This window comes from Rattus rattus, chromosome 3, assembly GCF_011064425.1.
Source record: "Rattus rattus isolate New Zealand chromosome 3, Rrattus_CSIRO_v1, whole genome shotgun sequence".
NCBI lineage: Eukaryota > Metazoa > Chordata > Mammalia > Rodentia > Muridae > Rattus > Rattus rattus.
The window spans coordinates 98,632,063-98,653,950 of record NC_046156.1 but is presented as its reverse complement, the minus strand read 5'-3'; the positions used below and the strand labels follow the sequence as shown (position 1 = coordinate 98,653,950).

General features: G+C 39.0%; 1 protein-coding gene across 3 annotated transcripts in view; it reads right to left on the bottom strand.

The window, feature by feature from the left end:
• The window catches only part of Nbea (neurobeachin), a 532,117-nt gene that overhangs the window by 178,750 nt on the left and 331,479 nt on the right, over positions 1–21,888 (bottom strand). For all 3 annotated transcript variants that reach the window (XM_032898369.1, XM_032898367.1, XM_032898366.1), the window contains one exon: positions 11,629–11,753. In XM_032898369.1, coding sequence (XP_032754260.1) covers positions 11,629–11,753 — 125 coding nt within the window. The remainder of the gene's footprint in view (positions 1–11,628; positions 11,754–21,888) is intronic.

Below are 21,888 nucleotides of genomic sequence, written 5' to 3'. Positions count from 1 at the left end.
AATTAATTATCTAATTTACTCTGTTGCCATGCTGGGGATTGAGTGCAGGGCCATGCATGGCAGCACGTCCTCCATCCCCTGAGCTGACACCTCTGCTCTGACAAGGTGTGTTTCAGAAGTGAAGAGAAAGGAGAGCTAGGATGTCTTCCACATTGCTATTGTATGCCAGCACCACAGAGCTTTGTTATGGCTGCTTTAGTTTTCATTGTCTTAAACTCACAAAAATTAAAATACACGCCAGTTTCTGCTTATACTAAAAATTTCTTTAAAACAATTTCAGGATCTAGCAATTAGTTTGTTATCATTAATATATATATTAATATATATATACATACACACACACACACATATATATATATATTAACAAATACCATAAAGGAAATATAACATGATTTATTTTGATTTAAGGGATTATTCTACAGTTAACTGTGGATACTAAAAAAGGGATAGGAATCACTGGGCTGAAGACATCATTATTTTGAAATGTTTTACTTGGAGATTTTCTTAGTGGCCTTTGTCTCCTTTTTGCTTGGACCTTGGGATGGAACCCAGGTCCGTGAATGTTCAAGGCCAGTGACTGCCCTACAGCTGATCTACATTCTCACTTGCTTAGAGGAATTTGGGAAGACACATAATACTGTTTTATCTCACCAGCTAATTATGTATACACTGTTGAATAAGTAACCTTCCTTGCATGTCCTTCAGTCTTCCCATAATATGAAAATTTTTACTTTGACTTATCATGTTTTATTCTTTCAATTTATTCCCATTATAAACATTAAAACAAATCCCTACCGATTTCTTAAGTTTAGTTTCCAATCTGTAAAAGAGAAAGAACAAGCATTTTCTCAACCTAAGTCTCAAGGGATTACTGTAAAATTCAAATTGTGGACGCCTATTAATTTTGAATTTCATTAAACTTAAATTAAGGCTTTATCACTCATGATATTGCTGGACAAGATTTATACAAAGAGAAGAAGTGAGCAAAACTGAGGTTCATAAGCCTAAAGTAAAACCAGCCTCATCCTCAAGTCCTAAGTGTGCTGCCTGGTCACAGCCACTGACAGTGCTCTGCGCTTTGTGGAGATTTCCGTCCACCATGCTCATAATCATTACAAAGCACAATGCACCCCAGCTTGACTAAAATAGATGTTTTCTGAGCAAAGAAGAACAGGCAGCTCATGTGCTGCTAGCTCTTGTGAAACAGACATAGTGCAGACAGCTGGCATTTAAACACCTTCCCTGAGACTGTTTCATTCATTTCATTCACTGAGTTAGTATTAAACAAGTTACATGAGAATCCACTTTATTTTTAAATTTATTGTCATTGTCTTCATAGTTTCATCTTTGAGGTCTACGGCTTTTACCTAGGACCTCATGTATTCTATGGAAACACTATAAAATTGAATTGTGTTTCTAGGCCCTTTCCTTGCTTTTTGAAAAATTTTGGTACAGGATCTCAGAAAGTTGCCCACGCTAGCCTTGAGGTTACAGGGAAGGCCTGGCCAGCCTTGAAATTATAGTTATACTCCAAGCACTGCCTCTGGCCTTGCTGGAATCACAGACCTGTGTATGCCACCAGGCCAGGTCGTACAGCATCAACATTTCTGATGGCTTTTGAAATTTTTTATTTGGCTATGTTAACAATATGAATGTTTGAAATCTTGGTTAGCTGAAGGAGAATACCTTATGATTTCTCAGTAAAAACAAGTTTAACATAGCATTTCCCCATCTTTGGAAGAAGGTCTTTGTAGGGAGGTTGGCAGAGTGAAAATTTTACCTTATTCTAATTTGCCCTAAACGTATGTTTGTAAAATTTGAATGTTTGTAGACATCCGAAAATTAGCTTCACAAGAGGACATTCTTTTCAAGAGAGGTCTTTGAAATATGCATTATTTCTTGTTCAATGTGTCAATATGTATAAAATTCTGCAATTAATCTTCAAACTTAAATACCTTTTAAAAAGAAAAGCACCAATGATAGGGATACTTTGGGAAATGTTAAGAGAATTTTTCTTTTCTCAATAAAATTCAAGTCAGAGAAACGAATACCTTTACAGAATGGTGCCTTATAGAATGTGTTTTTTGTTTTGTCTTAGCTCTACACATTATTATTTAAATGCCTCCAAAAGAAAGAGTTCAAGATAAATGTACCTCATATACCTTTCACCTATCACACTAGCTGCAGCCACATGATCTCACGCAGTGACACACATGTGTCAGACCATTACTGAGCATCATACAGTTCTGAACACTAGACAGTGAAGCATGAAAGAATGTTTCTATCATAGAAAAATTTAGTGCTCCCAACTTTGCTCCTGTGAGATGAAAGGCATGTATGTGGAAACTTGCCCTGACAGTCTTAGCAAATATTTCCCTTCTAAGTAATTACAAATTTAGAATTAATCTTAAGAGTTTTATTTTAAACACAGAACACATATTTTCTCTTTCTTCAGATGGGGATATAAAAGGAAAGAGTCTTTTTTACCTGAACCATTGTCTGAATAGAATACAGAGATGGGGTTCGGGGGGAGGAGAACGAAGGAAGGAAGAAAGGAAATAAGGAAGAAAAAGGAAGAACAGAACAAGAAGACCCCAGGGAAATCCCAATGGTGAACTCCCAACACCACATTAAAGAGAATGGAACCCTGAAACATAGTACTCTCCTTTTAATATGTGATCGATCCCCCAAGAAGCTTCACCCCACCTGCATAAACATCACTGAAAAGGAAAACATCGTCACACGTGAAACAAGCTGCTCATACCCAGACAGACAATTCCTGTGTGTTAAAGACACGCCTTCATGCAAAGGCAGACTGGGCACTGGGCAAGTTTAATAAGTCAGATGCAAAGGCCAGTCAGGCTTTTAGTTATGGTATTTCGGACCAGATGAAGAGTATCTAAGCACCACTTCATCTACAATTCCTGACCACTGACATGGAGTTTAGTGAGTGGTCACAAGTAGATACTATAAGACTTGGAAATGGCACTTGGACTGGAAGGCACATCTTTACCGTGCATGGGGGCAGTGCACCTTTTGTGTTTCTACCCAGGAAGAATGCTGCAGACATCTCTTAGCCCTCCATTCCACAGTCTGAGATCTGAAAATGTTGCTGATGTGTCCTACACATTCGTTATCAGCAATCTGGGTGTTAATTAAGATTCAGTGCTCACAGATTATTCTGAGTGTTAAATCCTTATTCAGACTAGTTATGTTTGTAATGACTGACTGGAATTTAAGGAAGAGAGAAGAAAATGGCTACCTAATGCCCACGGTTATTGCTCAGTGGAAAAGGACACCAAGGACACTTGCAAGTAAAAGAATTGGATCAATATTAACGCGATTTTCATTTCATGCTTCCCCAACTCCAGTAAGCTGACAATATACTCTGATTATGTGAACTGCCTGAGAGTAACACAGGTTATTAGAGCAGGAGGTGGAAATGGGAGGCACTTTTTATATTGACAGGCCTGCTAATAGAGTATACTGATTTTCAAAGACATGTAATACATTTTCACAATTTGGTTCTGACAGCAAAAACAGAATTTCATTTATTCCTAATTCAAAATATTCATATGTAAGCAATATTTCTTAGAGAAGACCAACAAAGGGGATACTCATAAATGAAATTTTAAGCAGAAAAATGCAATTAAAAAGGTTCAAGAAAATGTTATGTATTTAAGTGAATTTAAGCACAATACAACAAGGAAGTGTTAATGTAATAATTTAAGATTTCATGCAGAAAACTGTAGACTATGCTTTTAAAAGAAAAATTGATAATATATATCAGCTCTCTATGCATTTTAGGATAGATAGCTTTCATTAGAATTGTGACTAGCCTTGAAGCTAGGGTGATATATAATTATTTAAAACAGGATTTTATTGTATTGAAAGACACATGGTACATTTTACTTGAGTAAGAACAATGCTCTTGGGGGAGTCTGGAATCAGTATCATACAGGTCAGGGCAGTGTGTCCTTAACTATGTGTCTGAATTCACTGTGGGAGTCTGGCCACTATGGCACAGTGCAGAGAAGAACAGTGATGGGAAATGAGTGTACTGAGACGGAAGAACAGCAGCCATTTCCTCTTCCTTTAAGCACTTTTCCCCCTAGAATAAAGGAGAGGGATGAGTTGGGGAAGGAGTTTGTAAAGGAAAGAAAGCCTGCTAATTCTTGTGCGCAGAGAGGTAGACAGGAGCAGAATGTAAGCCTGGAATCCTAGCGAATCTTGTAAAGGAATGAACAAGTAGTAGATGACAAGAAGGCACTCTGAAAGGGTGAGGCAATTCCTAGATCAGCACTGGAAATGTGCTCTGAGGATCTCAGACTAAAGAACAGAAGTAAAGATGGTGCGGGTGAAAGGATAGGTGATGCTTTGAGTGGGTAGGCAACTGGTTCAGAAAGAGGGAAGACATGGTAACCAGCTTCTCCCTCCTCTTTACTAATAAAAGTAAGTCCAGCTAGGGTGCTGCTGATATGCAGGCTATTTTAACAGTACTTTATAAAATGTAAGAAGCTCTGGAGGGGAACCTCAGTAGCAGAATGCTTCCTAGCATGCGTGGGCCCAGGGACCAACCCAAGTACCTCAAAAAATAAGTAAATAAATGAATACAAAAATAAAATCAAAGTTAGTATAAGTTAAACGAATTTAAAAAACATTCACAAAACATTATGTTTTCGTAAGTGACCACCCACAAACGACACTAAGGTGCCCTGTACCAGAACATCTTTATAGGTGACATGCAGTGAGCGTTACCAGATTACTACTAGGTGGACTCTATTAAGGAAGCATTGTACAGTGCCCAGTGCACACAGAGCATGCTGTAGTGGTGCTTAGGGTGAGCTTTTGCTTCACCCACCATATCAGTCACTTTGTTTCCTTGGTTCGATCTTTCCCAAACACACATCTTTCCACAGCTCTGTCTGTTCACAGCCTCATTTCCATGGCGTCTCCCCATAGCACGAACCTCTGTTCCTTCATGGGGTCTCCACTTCGGGGTCATTACTCTGTGTACTTCTGGCCTTCTCCTCACATGCCCATTCTATCTGTCCACTGACTTAGAGGAACTCAGTTCATGTTTTCAATTGCCACTCAGACACATTACCTTCATGGAGCTCACAGAACTATTAATACACTGCAAGACAAATACCTACTGTACTGTGCATATGATTTACATATGAGGATATAACCAGAAATTGGAATAAAATAAGCAAACTTATGAAGAGACATGTTTCCCCTTCCAACTGGCAGCAAGTCCACTAGCCAAATTTTATACTCACTTTCTGTCTAGCATTTCAAGGTGCTCTGAGTAGAACAAAGTATAAACACAATCAACTCATTTCAGATCTTAGAATGTCACATTTGTAGTATGTCTTTAGAAAAATCATTCTTCAATTGGGTTTCAAAAACTGATCAATGATGTGGTTAAACGTCGTGCAAAGACTTTATCAAGTATGTATGTATATGTATATATTTATAAACATTGCTTTTCATTAAGCATCTAGTTCTACAAAAGACTGGGGACTCCAATGGGATGTATAGAAAAAAATCTGAGTTTGGTTTATAAGTGGCTTTTATTTTATCCGAGAACATTAAATATCTAAAATAAAAACAATTTTGTATCCAGAGCTAGAGACTGACCCCAAAGACTTGCTCAGGACCATCAGTTTTTTCCCCTACTGAGTCATCTCCAGTCTTACATACAAATACTTTCTGAATTTCTGTCATTAACATAATCACTGAGTCCATTACATTAGGTCCTTAAGCCTTCCCATCTTGGTGAATTCTATTCTATTCTATTCTATTCTATTCTATTCTATTCTATTCTATTCTATTCTATTCTATTCTATTCTATTCTATTCTACCACTCCCTCTCCTCCCCTCCCCTCCCCCCATGTTGGCATCTCTAATCCCTCTCCATCTTGGTGATTTCTAATCTTTCCACCCTTACTTCCCTGGTCACCTGATAAATTCAGAATCTTCTCTTGAGGCAGTTCATAAGTCATAGCTACTATATGGTTCCCTTGGACATCCAGTCTCCTGTGCTACTGCAGTGTAAAAATGCTCAGCTCCAAAATCCAGTGTCTAGAACATTTGTGGCACACAGAAACTTCAATAGTGTACAGTGTGTTTGAATCTTCAATACAAGAACAGGTAGCTTGTTGGAACAGTTTTTGATATGAGAAATAACATGTATGTCTGAATGGGTACTATTTGTAGCTTTTATGAACCCACTTTAGGAAATTTATTAAGTCATTTCATTAGCCCATAAAAACCATCGGGTGAAGTTGCTGGAACCTAATTCAAACCACTAAGTTTTAGTCTAAACATGGAGATCCAATTGATAACACACCGATCAAAGCAGAAGGTCGTTCATGTTTCTACATGGTAAAGAAGTGGGCTCTAAAATGCTCTAAGGACTGCACACTCTTGGAAGAATAAGACAGTTGATTTCATAGTTTTTGGTTACATTGCCACACAATGTTGTTTCCGCTCTCAGTGCCTTCGTATTTCCTGATACTGCATGTAACACATTACAGTGGCCATGCATGCAGCAGCAGGCTAATTTAATTCCAGCTCATTACAGAGCTGCTTTTAGTGTATCAAGGTCATAACTTGATGGCTTCACAAGCTTAGATAAATCAGGTGTTAAGCAGACACATCTCTGAGGAACCTAAGAATGTTCTCATTTGCAATTCTCAGCATATCTTATTATTTATTGCCAAAGAAATGACTGATTAACTTTGTCATCTTTGCTCTGTGTTTTTTTTTTCTCCCTCCCTCAGGCTGAGGCAGCCTGCCCTCATCTGCAGTGCCAGATCAGACCTATTTAAGATGATGTCTTTGATCACAAGACATGAAGCACTTGCGATTTTAGGCTTTGATGAAATGTAGCTCCGCTGTAATTGTATGGAAGGAAAACAGAAGCCCACTGATGACTGACAGTCAACAAAGAGGACCAAATGTACTCAGTTTGCCCTATTCTTTGCCGACACTATCGTCACACACTAGAATATACCAGGACTTGACGAGTCTAGGTTTCACTTTGGTATGTCACATTTAAAGCCTACTATTTCAATTTTTTACCCATTAGCTAATTTTGCCCAAAGAATAAACAATGCAGATGGGAAGATGAGTTTTAAAAGATTTTTCTTATGTATTTCCACTGCTATAATTTGTAAAATTCATGATAATCGAATTTTCACTTGAAAGAGATTTTGCCATTAAAAACCACCCAAATCACACATTCAGTTCATGCAAAATTAGCACATTAAACACCAAAAAAGAGAAAGAAATGCCTCTAGGTTTTTATTAATCACATTCCAACACCAGAGACTGAGACTGTGTCAAATCATACTGAATCTTTTACACACGACAACCTCATAAATTATTCAATTCATTAGTGATACTAAAAAGCAGGAAAAACTCCATCGCTGCAAAGTCTATTTTCCAACTGAAAAGGTCAACTAGAAGTTTTAATAATAAAATCAGAGAGCAAACTTTCAAAATCATTATTAAATAAAATTATTGTCTTTTGTTTCCTTAAAATTATATCCAGCTGATTGTTTACTTATTTAAAGAATTCAAATTTTTGTTTGAGGTTCCAAATAAACTGAAAATAATACCAAGAAATCTGAACTACAGTCAAATGTTCCTTCCCATCATGGAATTGCAGCTCCATTATAATTGAAACCGCGTGTCTGGATTTAGGATATAAGGAACGATCAAGCAACACTAGATATGCCCACTAGACACGAAGTGCATTGCCCCTCCTTCACTTCTGTTCTCCCAGGAGGTTCCTAGTCTCCAAAGTCATCGCCTACACTAACACATGGCTCAAACTGGTCTTCAGAGTCCAGGTATGTCTTACCACTGAGAAAACACTGCCTATTTAAGAAACTGAAAGAAGATTTTTCAGTTTATTTGGTTCCAGAAACATCTGTTTCTACAACATGGATAAATGAAAAGTAGTTTCCACCAAAATCCACAGCAGAGGTTGTTCACTCACTGTCTAATGGCAGGACAGGATTTAAAACACTTCATCACAGGGGGGGTAGAAATGTCGCCATTATTGGACAAAGGAAGAAGGAGTCCATTCAATTCAATTTGTCCTAGATGGTCTCTGGAAATTTGCAGCTTTGTTCTATGAGGGGAGCCTAGCCTGCTGACCCAACATCACAGGTCCACAAGGTGGCTGTTGGTCTGCACCCTGCTAGACTTCAGCGTACAGAAATGTATTTCAGGGTTTAAATGAAGGGTATTTAGACAATAGGTTGAGTTTTATATATTTTTGGTTTTCATTTTGGTTTTATATTGATCTTCTGAATATAAGACTTTTCAGTCAGGCTTCCCAGCGTTTATTGAAGGAAGTGCTCTGTAATCATTGCTGGCAGTCACTTCCTTATTCTGAACAAGGGCTTCGTGTGCAATTAGAGGGCAAGCAGGGCCGGAGGAGGTGGGGATCCTGGCTGTTTGCAACCTTCCTTTTACTTGTCTGTAGACATCCCTCCTTGGAGGATTTCCAATTTTCCTGCCCTGGGCTCCTTTAGCAAGGCCTGATGAAGGCTTGAAACTGTGTACCCTGGGAGTGTTCAGGGAGGGAGAGCTATAGACATTATCTTTGGTTTTTCACACCAAGACCTGAACCCTGGAGAGGAACCATCATGTGACTCTACCATAAAAATTGTACAGATGTTTTGAATATTTGTGGCCTAGATATGATGTCTGTTCCTAATACTTGTCAATGAAAAACACCCTTCTTTCTTTTCATTAAGGACCCTAACACAAGAGGGACAACAGGTCCTGAATACTGTTTATCATGTAGCAATTACCATGAATGAAAAGAACATATTTTAAATTCCCATGTAGTACACTTTTGTTTGCTAACACAGCTCACCCATTTCAAGCAATACAAGAGTACCATTTATTTTAGTTCAGGCTTGTTAACAATAATTTCTGGGACTAAAATTTGAACTTCCATCTCAAAGGGATTTTTAAGGCAAAAAGATACAAATCAAATACAAAGAGAACCATTTTTTAAACAGAAAGAATATTTTCATACCAAGTTCTTTTGAAGTAACCTGTAGAGTACAGAAGGCAGCCTCTTCAGAATTAAAGCTTTTATCACAAGTACTGTCACCTAGCCTAATCTCTCTTAAAAAGTGTCTGTAGACAATTCTACCTTCAAATGAGATAAACTGAGAGAAAATAGAGAACACGCTGTTAATCCCAACACTGCAGAAACAGAGGCAGGTGGAACTCCTGTGAGTTACAGGTCAGGGTCATCCACATAGTGAGCTGCAGTCCAGTTCAAGGTACTAGAAAGAATAAACACCCTGCCTAAGCAGGCAGTGCACAGGGTTTCTACAAATCATGACTGTAACAACTCACTTTAAGTTGGTGTTAAATCCTTAGGGTGCTAAAATCCTCAGGTTCTCTTTAGAGTTCATTCAAGAATTCCGTACAGTAAATACTCCTGTGATTTACTGAAACTTTCTTTATTTATATTTCCTTCCACTGTACAATTAATATGTAATTTTTCGTAGGGTAAGTGCTGCACTGAACCCTCAGATACAGTGTTGGTTTGCTAATGACTTGTACAACTTTATACTCACCTCCTCGAGAACAAGAATGGCATGACATAACATAAACTATACAATGCTGCAAAACTATTTACCAAATGCGATCAACTTTAAAATAGATACCTCACTTAAGTCCTCTCAGATTAGTGAAAATGAACACAGAAATAACTCTAGGATTAAAAGTGGACAATGCAAACTACACGGACAGTGAGCATTATCATTACTGTGGGATATATGGCACAAGAAACACGGACATAACCAGCCAGACTTAAACCCGTAGAGCATTTAAAAATGGGTAAATAGGGCCAGTGAGATGGCTCAGTGGGTAAAGGTGCTTGCTATTAACCCCGATGAACCTGAAATTAATCCCTGGATTCACACAGTGAAAGGAGAGAACTGACTCTCTTTGACCTCTACATATGAGCTATATAGCATGTAAACATGTGCCTCTACTTATGTATACAGGAGCACACACACACACACACACACACACACACACACACACACACTAAATAAATGTCATAAAAATTTTAATGTATAAATGAAAATGTAATTAAGGAAACTTCTCAGACAATAATTAAGCACTTTATTAAACTATGATAATATTTTTATTAAACATTTTTAAAGGAGAATTTGGGTACAGCTCTCTTGCTGTGTGGTGGTTGATGACACTGTGGATGTATGACTGTCATGCCCAAACTTCATTGGCATGCACCGGAAACCTGGGACCTAAATCGACTGAACCAAACAAGACTGTCTGCTTGTTTTGTCTGTTTGTCTATTTATGTGTCATGTGTGTGGTGTAGATATGCATTTGTTTGCAAACATGCATGTGTGTATGTGGTCATGAGTGTACACACATGTGGATGCCATGGATGTCTCTTTGACCACTTTTGATTGTGTGTGCATGTGTGCATGTACTTGGGGGATGTCATGGATGCCTTCCTTGATTATTTTCCACTTTATTTTGTAAAATAAGGTTTCTCTTTGACTGGCTGGCCAGGGAGCTTCAGGACTCTGCCTGTCTTTGCTTCTGCAATGCTGGGTTACAGGCTTAACTTTTAAATGGGTGCTGGAAATCTGAACTCAGCATGACTTTCACTGACTAAGCTATCTCCACAGCCTGATAATTTAGGGAGCATAAAAAATAGGGTAGGTTGCTAACAGATAATTCAAGTTATATATTCATCATTCACATATATGTAAATAGATACATCATCTATGTCTATGTATATATATACAGGCATATACACATAGACATGCACAGTTATGCATAACTATACATATCTTGCAGCAGAGCCTGTGTAGTGTTCCCAATAGAAAAAATACATAAAATACACAAAATCCCCCACAAAATGCACACACATGCACACCCCCCATGGCTTGTGATCATTAAAAATTGAAAGACAGTAAAAAGAAATTCATTTTAATACAGTTTTAGGTTATTCTAAGAGTGTTAGGTTTCTATAAGATGTAGGGATTTAAATCTCTTACAGTAAGCTACAACCTCTTAAATCATACAGCAGTGGACTCCTGGGTCTGGGTTCAGTCAGAGAAGATGCACCTAACCCTCAAGAGACTGGAGGCCCCAGAAGTTTAGAGGTCTGGTGGGCAGATGGGTTGGGGACATCCTTGTGGAGACAGGGTGGGATGTAGGGGTGCAGGGAGGAGGTAAGGGATGTGGAACTCTCGTAGACCAGGAGGGGGATGAAATCTGGAGTGTAAAGATAGATAGATAGATAGATAGATAGATAGATAGATAGATAGATAGATAGATAATAGATAGAAAGATAATAGATAGATAGATAATAGATAGATAGATAGATAGATAGATAGATAGATAGATAGATAGATAAAAGAAAGGAAGAAAGGAAGGAAGAAAAGAAGAAAGAGGTCAATATTTAGATAGTACTGAAGGGCGAGGCAGAATATAGTAATTCTGACTCTTAACACAGTGAACATTATAGATCACTGCAAAAACAAATTCTTCTCACAAAGGACCCTCACCCAGGATAGATTCTGCTACTAAGGCGGTGGCACTTACCATACTCTACAGCAGATTTGAGCAGTGCTTCAGCATGTGTAGAGCCAAAGGCATTTCGAACAAATCTCCTCCTTCGACGAAGATCATCCTCCCAGTAATCCAGGCGCCAGAAATCATGCAATTGACTAGAATGGGAAATAAATAATATTAATGTTAGAAACATAAAGTGAAAACTAGAAATTTATTTGTTCCCAAAATGTAAAATGTTATTTCACTAGTATCTCTGGAAAATTAGGAGCACTGTGTTTGTATGAGTATTTCTATTAAAACCAGACAGAAATTACAATAGCTGCATCATTCTCTTAAATTGTAAATGCTTGGCTCTTTTCTTTTCTTCAGTGTTCTTTTTTTCTCTAATAAAAGATTGATCACGGGGAGATTAGTAACAAACAAAATATCAAATTGCAAGCGTTAATGGCAGTTTTCTTTCTTATACAGTCTATTACAAGGTTGTAAATCACAGAGCAGACCTTACTACAAATAGTCTGCAATTTAATGACTATGGCTTAGTAGACTGAATTAAGAAGAATAAAATATTGCCCATGTGGATTTGGTGGAGAAATGATTAAAATAATGTGCTGAAATATTCATTGAAGTAACTCCCTGCTGCCCACAGCAACCTGAGAAAAGTGCAATTTTATCCATTATTAATAATACCAAATTAGTTGCAAAAATTTCCAGTATGTGGTAATTGTCTTTGTAAATTATTATTCTAATGTTAACAGTCCTCAAATGATTTTACAGCTTTCATCTAATATAAACCATTAACAACTATGGTTATCACCGGATAACATTGTCTTCTACATGCTGAACCATTATTAAAACCCACAGTGCATTTCAGAAACCACGGAAACATGCTTGCTACATGTCCAATGCAGCATTCTGTGATGGAACTTGGCTTTCAGTTTAACCCAACAAACCCTGGGAATACTATCTCAGCTTAAAAAGTTAGGTTTTCTGTCTACACAGTTCAGCCTGATATAGTAAAAAGAAGGATACTGTAACTTTTGTGAGCAGCACTATTCGTAAGTATGCAGAGAGCTTTCATAGTAGATTATACACCTCTCATGGCTCACTGCAGGAGAACACAGCAGGGGCTACTTTTGTTTTGCTTATTACTTGCATCTCTAACACTAGGTTTGCCATAAGTATACTTTCAACAAGGAGTCAATGGATTAATTTCTTAACTTCAGAAAGTCTATACCTTGGGAATAGAGAGATAGCTTAGGGGTTTAGAGTACTTGATGTCTATAGTTCCAGAAATTAGATTAGTTACTGTCCTATCAACATGAAGAAACCATGATTAAAACAACTCTTAAAAAAGAAAGCAGTTAATTGGGAGCTTGCATACAGTTTTGGGGGCATAGTTTATTAGCTTCTTTAAATTTTAATTTTTTTCTTTCTTTTATTGGATACTTTATTTACATTTCAAATGTTATTCCCCCTTCCCGGTTTCCCCTCTAGAAACTCCCTACCCCGTACCCTTTACCCCTGCTTCTATGAGGGTGCTCCCCGACTCCTGCCCTGGCATTCTCCTACTCTGGGGCATAGAGCCTTCGCAGGACCAAGGGTCTCTCCTCCCACTGATGACCTACAAGGCCATCCTGTGCTACATAAGCAGGTGGAGCCATCGTTTGCTGCATGTGTACTCTTTGGTTGGTGGTTTAGTCCCTGGGAGTTCAGGGGCGGGTTGGTTGGTTGATATTGCTGTTCTTCCTATGGGGTTGCAAACCCCTCAGCTCCTTCAGTCCTATCTCTAAATCGTTCATTGGGGACCCAATTCTCAAAACAATGGTTGGCTGCAAGCATCTGCCTCTGTATTTGTCAGGCTCTGGCACAGCCTCTCAGGAGACAGCTATATCAGGATCCTGTCAGCATGCACTTCTTGGCATCCCCAATAGTGACTGGGTTTGGTGGCTGTATGTATGTGGGCTGGATCCCCAGGTGGGACAGTCTCTGAATGTCCTTTCCTTCAGTCACTGCTCTTGTGTCCATATTTTCTCCTACAAATATTTTTGTTCCTCCTTCTAAGAGGGAATGAAGCAACCACTTTTTGCACTTCTTAGCTTCATCAATCTTATCTAGTTTTGGTGGCTGTATATATATGAGTGACATGTGGTGCAGGCTCTGAATGGCCGTTTCTTCAGTCTCTGCTCCAAACGTTGCCTCCATTTCCCCTCCTATGAATATTTTTGTTCCCCCTTTTAAAGAGTGAAGCATCTGCACTTTGGTCATCCTTCTTCTTATGGATTATATCTTGGGTAATTCGAGCTTTTGGGTTAATATCCACTTATTATTGAGTGCATACCAAGTGTGTTTTTCTGTGATTGAGTCACCTCACTTAGGATGACACTTTCTAGTTCAATTCATTTACCTATGAATTTCATGAAGTCATTGTTTTTGATAGCTGAGTAATATTCCATTGTGTAGATGTACCACATTTTTATATCCCTTCCTCTGTTGAAGGGTATCTGGGTTCTTTTCAGCTTCTGGCTATTATAAATAAGGATGCTATGAACAAAATGGAACATGTGTCTTTGTTGTGTGTTGGAACATCATTTGGGTATACGCCCAGGAGTATAGCTGGGTCCTCAGGTAGTGTGATGTCCAATTTTCTGAGGAACCTCCAGACTGATTTCCAGAGTGGTTGTACCGGCTTACAATCCCACCAACAATGGAGGAGGGTTCCTCTTTCTCCACATCCTCACCAGCATCTGTTGTCACCTGAATTTTTGATCTGAGCCACTCTGATTGGTGTGAGGTGGGCTCTCAGGGTTGTTTTGACTTACATTTCCTTGATGACTTAGGATGTTGAACATTTTTTTTGAAACCTTAAATCCCACCACACACTTCCAATTTAAAAAGTACCCATTGCCTTTCATGATTTCAATAGTGTTTAAAAGTCCAAAGCTTCTTCTGAGACTCATGCCATTTTCTAGTAACTATAAGCTCCCGTAATATCAAAATCAAAAGGCAGATCACATGCTCCAACATACAATGGCAGAGAACATATTTTATCATTGCAAAAGGGAGGAAAGGAAAGATAGTAAGGAAATACTGGACCAAAGCAAGACCAAAAACTAGCTGGTCATAGTCTGTATTTCCATGTCTGATGTCAAACACGGAATCTTCAGACCTCCAACTCCTTCCAGTTTTGTTGACTGAAATACACTTCTTTCTTTTGGGCTGGCTCATTCCCTGTTAGCAAGCTTTCTTTAACAGGTATCCTGTGACTTAAACATCTCCAACATCTTGGGGGTCTCCAAGGCAATCCAGGCTTTACTTTCACAGCATTACACAATGGTCTCTCAGAGCCTCCATGCAAGGATATCACATGCCTAGCCTTAGCAGCTTTCCTTAGTCACAGAAGGAGATTCCATAACTGTTTTCTTATATCATTGACCCTTAAGTTGAAACCATGTGGCAGAAGCCCCCAAGTTCTGCTGCTTGATGGGGCTGGAATTTGGTCTCTTGTTCAAATACATCTGCATCAGCTTTCTGTTGGTGGTGGTTTCCTTCACGGCTTAAACTTTTCTTTAATTCCTTTCCATAAATTGGACGCTTAGCTGAATGAAGTCTTGCCCTGAGGTCACCACTCCCTTTATTCCATAACAACAGGTTTTCCTTTATACTTTTTTAAAACTCCTAGAGCATTGGAATTAGCTCCACTGTATTATTTCCTAGTGTTCAAACTTCACTGTGTATTTTTCCTTGCTCAGCTTGCTCCTTATAATGATGTAATATAGACAATATTAGGCTGTCTTGAAACCTCTTCTGCCAACACCATTAATCCCAAACTCTTCAATTTAACCTCAGGAATATTTTTAGGGCAAGGACAAAAAGCATTCACATACATTGCCAATATCTCAAGAATGGTTTCTAGGTCACTTACTAATTAATACTATTCCTCTCTGAAACTCCCTGAGTGGGGCTTTTAGCACTATTTTCCATGTCGTACTAGGATGGCCTATTAAGTAAGCTCTGCCTAATGTGTACCAATTGCTTTTCTAGTCCAAAGTCCCAAAGTCTTCCATATCCTTCCATATAATAGCATGGTCATGGCTGCTACAGAGATATTCCACTCTTGGTACCAACTTCTGTCTTAGTCACTCTTCTACTGCTGTGAAGAGACACCATGACCAAGACAAATCGTATAAAAGAGAAAATTTAATTGGAAGCTTGCTTACAGTTTCAATTTTGTTTAGTTTTTGGACAAAAGACTGAATTTACAAGATAAAGTAAACTGTTGGATATTTAGCAAAGTTAGTCAAAACAAAGAGATACTGAAGCACTCAGCCTTCCACCTGTGTGAAAAATATGGTAATCAAGATTATTAAGTATCATGGTAATCATGATTATCAAGAATTCTGTGTAAGCCATCTGATCCTGCCCAGATCAAACAAAAACATGAATCTGACAGGTTGCTAATTAAAATTATTTTCACTTGAAGAGGCACAAATTATATAATGCACTTTTATGAAATCCTGGTCTTCATATGGTAAATATATGCCAATAAAAGATTGCATATTAAAAATGGAATGTGCATGGTGAATGGATGGAACTTGAGAATAATATCCTGAGTGAGGTAACAGTCCCCAAAGGACATGCATGGTGTGTACTCACTTATAAGTGAATATTAGCCATAAAATAAAAGTACCATGCTATACTCTTACAGAGCCAAAGAAGCCAAACAAGAATGACAGCACAGGCAAGAATGCTTGATTTTCACTTAGAAGGAGGAATAAAATACTTCCAAGTGGCAGATGGAGGCAGGGAACTGGATGGGAGAGACGATGGGGAGGGAAATGGAGTGGAGGAGTTCAGGATTAGGTATGGGGAGCAACAGGAGAGATGGCCAGAGGGACATGATAATGCGTGGAAATCTATAGCCGATGGGGGGTGGGAAGGTGGGGGAATCTTCAGGACATGAGAACCTGGGATAAGGGAGTCACCCAAGATCAATGGGGTATTGTTAGTTTCAACTTGCAGAAATGGGGAAGAGGCCACTTCCTGTAGCCAGACAGGAACCCTTGTGAATCAATTGATAGGGACATCAATCTATCTACAAAACTTTCAACCCAAAACTTAACCAGTCTATAAGGAATGCAGGAATAGGGGTTGGAGCAGAGACTGAGGGAATGGTCAACCAAAAACTGTCCCAACTTGAGACCCATCCCATGGGCAAGCACCAGTCCCTGACACTGTTAATGATACTCTGTTATGCTTGCAGATAGGAGTCTAGCATGGCTGTCCTATGAGAGGCTCCACCCAGCAGCTGACTAACACAGATGCAGACACCCACCGCCAAACAGTGGCTTGGAGCTTGGAATCTGATTCTTATAGAAAAACAGGGGGAAGAATTGAGGGTGCTGAAGGGGTTAAAAATTCCACAGGAAGATCAAAAGTGTCAACTAACCTGGTCCCTTCGGGGCTCTTAGAGACTGAACCACCAACCAAAGAACATTCACAGGCTGGACCTAGGCCTCCCTGTACATATGTAGCAGATGTGGTCTTCATGTAGCTCCCAAACAACTGAAGTAGAGGCTATCCCAAAAACTGTGGTCTGTATGTGGGATATGTTCTTCTAGCTGAGTTGCCCTGTTTGGCCTCAGCTGGAGAGGATGTGCCCAGTCCCACAGAGAATTATGTGCCAAGGTTGGGCGTTACCCAGGCAGACCTCTTCTCAGAGGAGAAGGGGAGAGTATAAGGGGAGGGGGAGTGACTGGAAGCAGGGCAGTGAGCAGAACGTAAAGTGAATAAGTAAAAAATAAGTGACCAGCTCAATTGAGACAGAAACAAAAAAACCCAAATAACAACAACAACAACAACCACCACCACCACCAAAACTAAAAAACTGGTGTATTCCACTTTTCTTCCAAACTTCTTTCTCTCTCTCTCTCTCTCTCTCTCTCTCTCTCTCTTTCTCTTTTTTGGTAGTACCAAGGAGGGCCAGGGCTTAGTATATGTTAGCAAATGTTCTATTACTGAGCTTTATCCCAAGCCCTAAACTACACACTTCAATATTGTATGCTGAAAACTTGAGTACCTGAACATATAAATTAAATGAGTCACTTGTAGGTAAATAAACATATTCAATGAATCTCTCTCTCTCTCTCTCTCTCTCTCTCTCTCTCTCTGACTCTGACATACTCATGCTGTGTAGCTCAAGTTTGCTTGACCTTGTAGCAATCCCCACCTCAGCGTGTCCAATGCTGGGAGACAGAGTTGGTCAACACGCCTAACTCTATATGCACATAGAAAAGCATGCTGATGTGACAACTTCTTGGCTAGTTACTTATGAGCAACAGCAAGTAACTTGCAGACAAGAGTCCCAGAGACAATGGATGGAGTGCCATGACCCTTTCCCTTCACATGCCATTGTGTATTTAAGATGTTAGAATGGCTTCTGTGAGCAGAGCCTTCCCGAGGGTCTTTGCTGGACATGGGTACGAGTCCCTGAGGTGCTTAGGTTGTTTGTCACTTCAGTATAATTCAATAGTTGTTAGAATAATAATTGCATCAGGCCAATGAGTGGGACTCTAATCGCTACATATGCTCGCTTATTTAGTCCTCATCAATTCTAAATGAGAAAAGCACCACCATTGCCCACCCCTATAAGGAAGAAAATAGAGACCAGAAGGGGTTGATGTTCTCCAGATCAAGCAACCACTTAATGGCAGAGCAAGTGTGTGTGCTCTGGTAGTCGGATTTCCTAGCTACACTCGCTGCAAAGGCAACTGAGAAAATGAATTCTCCTGAGGATATGACACTGAAGGCAGCTGTTTCCTGCCTCCTTCCAAGCTAGACAGCACTGTAGATGGACAATGTTAATTATGGGAGAAACACAGTGAACTTTGAAAATTCATGTTAATGTCATCTAGCAATTTTTAGGAGAAATATATCAATTTTTCTTTTAAAACTCTTATTAGCATATGTTATTCAGACTCATTCCATTAGACAGATCTTATTTCTACTATTAATGTGAAGGGGAGGCATGTCTATTTGATATAAGAAGGAAAAATCACTTATGAATAAAATCTTTATAGTTCCCTTAAAATAATTATTTCAAAGACCTCAAGCACCTATTTTGGAACTGTGCTCCTCCAAAAGGCCTTTTGTAGAGTCTGGGTGTTGATATGTTTAATTTTTTAATTTGCTTTTAATTCCCTTTGTTTTTCTCAGAGAAGTCAGGTGCTATTATTTGTTTGTGTTTTTTGGTTTTTGTTCTTTTTTGTGCTTTTTTGAGACAGGGTTTCTCTGTGTATATCTGGATGTCTTGGAACTCAATTTGTAGACTAGGCTGGCCTATTATAAGGTGGTCTAAGGAAGGAGTCCCTCGAGATGCCAGTCACACGACAGGGGGGCTGAAAGTCCCATTCATCCATGACACCCTTTCATATCGCCTATCTTTCTGTATTTCACACCAGCTCTGGGCTGCTATTTGCACAGTTGAGTTTATGTTTGCAATACTCTGGATTCACGTTTGCACCAGGCCCATTTCAGTTAGTGCTCAGTAATCACACAAACTGGCATTTCTACCAAGCAATGTGCACATCAAGATGCCATGCATCACACAGGCAACAAAGAAGTGGAAGACACTAGCTAGCATACATCTAATTTTGTCTATAAGTCATATACTTCCCGTATAAGAAAATGAAAGAATAATGTTTTTAGAACTTAGAAAAGGATTGGGCCTCTAAGACAATTCCTAGAGGTGAAACTTTTCTCTTCCTCATCTTGCTTCTCCTAATTTGCCTGAGTTGGTTCTTTTCCAACTCAGATTCAGTACATTGGTGTATGCCTACCAAGTAACCTTAAACCTTTAGATCCCTATGTAAAACCTCAATGTATTAGTCTCCTTGCATTACTAGAGTAAGTCAGTGATATCATACAGAGAACAAATACTATCAATTTTAGGTAAGTTTATAACTGTCGACTTGCAAATCAAAAACCAAAGCAAAGGGCTGCTTGTGACTGTTACTAACAAACCTTGCTAGTGTCCTCTTGACCTTCTTGTACACACTCTAGTCCACTCACACCCAATTCCCACTAATGAAAGCATCACACACAATTATACACGAAAATGCAATTAAGTTATATGGATAAGCACTTTGACAAGTTCACATACATAAATATATATAGTGTGAAGTAAAAAACAACAGATTCTTAATGACCTCTGGCATTCGATGACAAAGATGAATTCTTCACCTAATATAAACAGACTAATTTCACTTTTCCATGGTTCTTGAGTATTATAATAATGGGGAAGCTGGAAGTTACCATCTTAAAATATTTCAGTATTCCATGACTCCACCCATCTGAGACAGGACTCATTTTGTAGTCCAGACTAGCCTGTGAATCACTATGTGGCTGAGGCTAGTCCTGATATCCTGGTGATCTTTCTTTCTTAGCTTCCCAAGTGTTGGGATTATAGCTGTGTTGGGACTGAGATGTTTTGTATATTTATTATTTATTTATTTGTTTGTTTGTTTTTTGAGACAGGGTTTCTTTGTTTTAGAACTCACTCTGTAGACCAGGCTAGCCTCAAACTCACCTGGATTTGCCTGCCTCTGCCTTACAAGTGCTGGGATTAAAAGCATACACCACCACAGCATGGAGCTTTGTTATTTTTTAATTTACATATACTTCATAAAGTCTGTATTAAATATACTCTGTATGATATAGTATAACAGGGTATAAATACACATTATATAGTCTATACACATTATATATGCAGTAGAGAATACAAACCTCACACACTATATTAAAGACAAGGCTGATCATTGTGTCAGAAGGCAGTGACTAACACATGGAGAGTTCTCTCCACCTTTGAGTCGTTACCATTCTGAATCACTCCTTTCCTGCCCTGTGTTAATGAAGCTGGGCCCATAACTATATCTCCGGTCTTTTTCAGTGTACGAGAAGGAAGTGAACAACAAGGAAGACCAGAAGTCTTTTGCAGAGACTCTAGGAAGCTGGAATGGCAGCTAAAGCCTCTAGTACGTATCTAGTGGTTTAAGAACTTTCAGCAAAGTCTAAGGAATCACTACTCCTGCTAACCTCACACACTTGTTCAGCAATAGCAGCAATTCTGAAATGCTTCAAAGAAATACTATTTCGGCTAGGTCTAGTGGGGCAGGCCTATGAATCCAGGCAGGAAGATTTAAAGTTCAAAGCTTGTACTACAGAGTATAACACTGTAGAGAGGGAGGGGAGGAGGGAGGGAGAGAGGGTAAGAGGGAGAGACATGCTACCCCACAAAATACCCAGCAGAAAATATAAACATTTAAATAAAAGTAATATCTTCTTTATCACTTTGATAAAACAAAGTAATTTTCAAGCAAACAAACAAACAAACAAACAAACAAACAATCAAAACAATAACAGCAAAAACAAAACTGACTAACCAACCGAAACCTTCTGAAGGCTTATATTCACAGGCTGTTATTAGGCAAGGAAGCTTGCCAGTGAGTGTTTATTTTCAGGACATCCAAAATCACAGGCATAGCCTCCCTAATATCTCACAGCAAGAGATACTAACAAGAGGACTTTTCTGAACTTGAGCCTCTTCCTACCACAGGCATTTCTGATAGACAGCAAGGTCCCTTCTCCGTACACACATCAATTCTCTAATTGTTCTCTTGTATTTCTGCACATACTGCAGTTCTGCTAGTTACAAGTTCAGAGAACTCTAATCCACTGAGTTCAGTCCCCCATCTATACCTTCCATGTGGGTGTCTCTAAATGAATTGAAATATTAAAAAAAAAAACAACCTTGCTAGGTTCATAGTTTTCATTTATGTGACTAACTGATCATCAACTGCACCGATTTTTATAGCAAAGATATTAACAGTGAAAAGTCAACACACACATATATGTGTGGCTTACAAGCGGTAAAAAGCATAGAAAAGCCAGAGGTCAGGTGACAGAGAGAACATGACACCCCTCAGCCATCAACTCTCCCACAGAGTTGGAACAGAGATGGAGTAATCAAGTGAGTATCCTCAGCAAGGAGTGGGGCCGCGCACAGAACAGATCACTCTGTCTGTGTGCTTTTTCCCTTCGCAGAATCCAATAAACTGCCATTACAGTCTGTCTACATGGTTCCATTACTAGGATTCTATAACATCAGCTTAATCTCTTGATAATTATAATAAATGCTTGTAATCAAAGTAGGGACCATTTAGAAAAGGAAGGAGAAAAGCTGTTTTCTGTCAACCTCAAGAGAGTTCTACGAGCTCGGAAGCATTCAGCTACTGT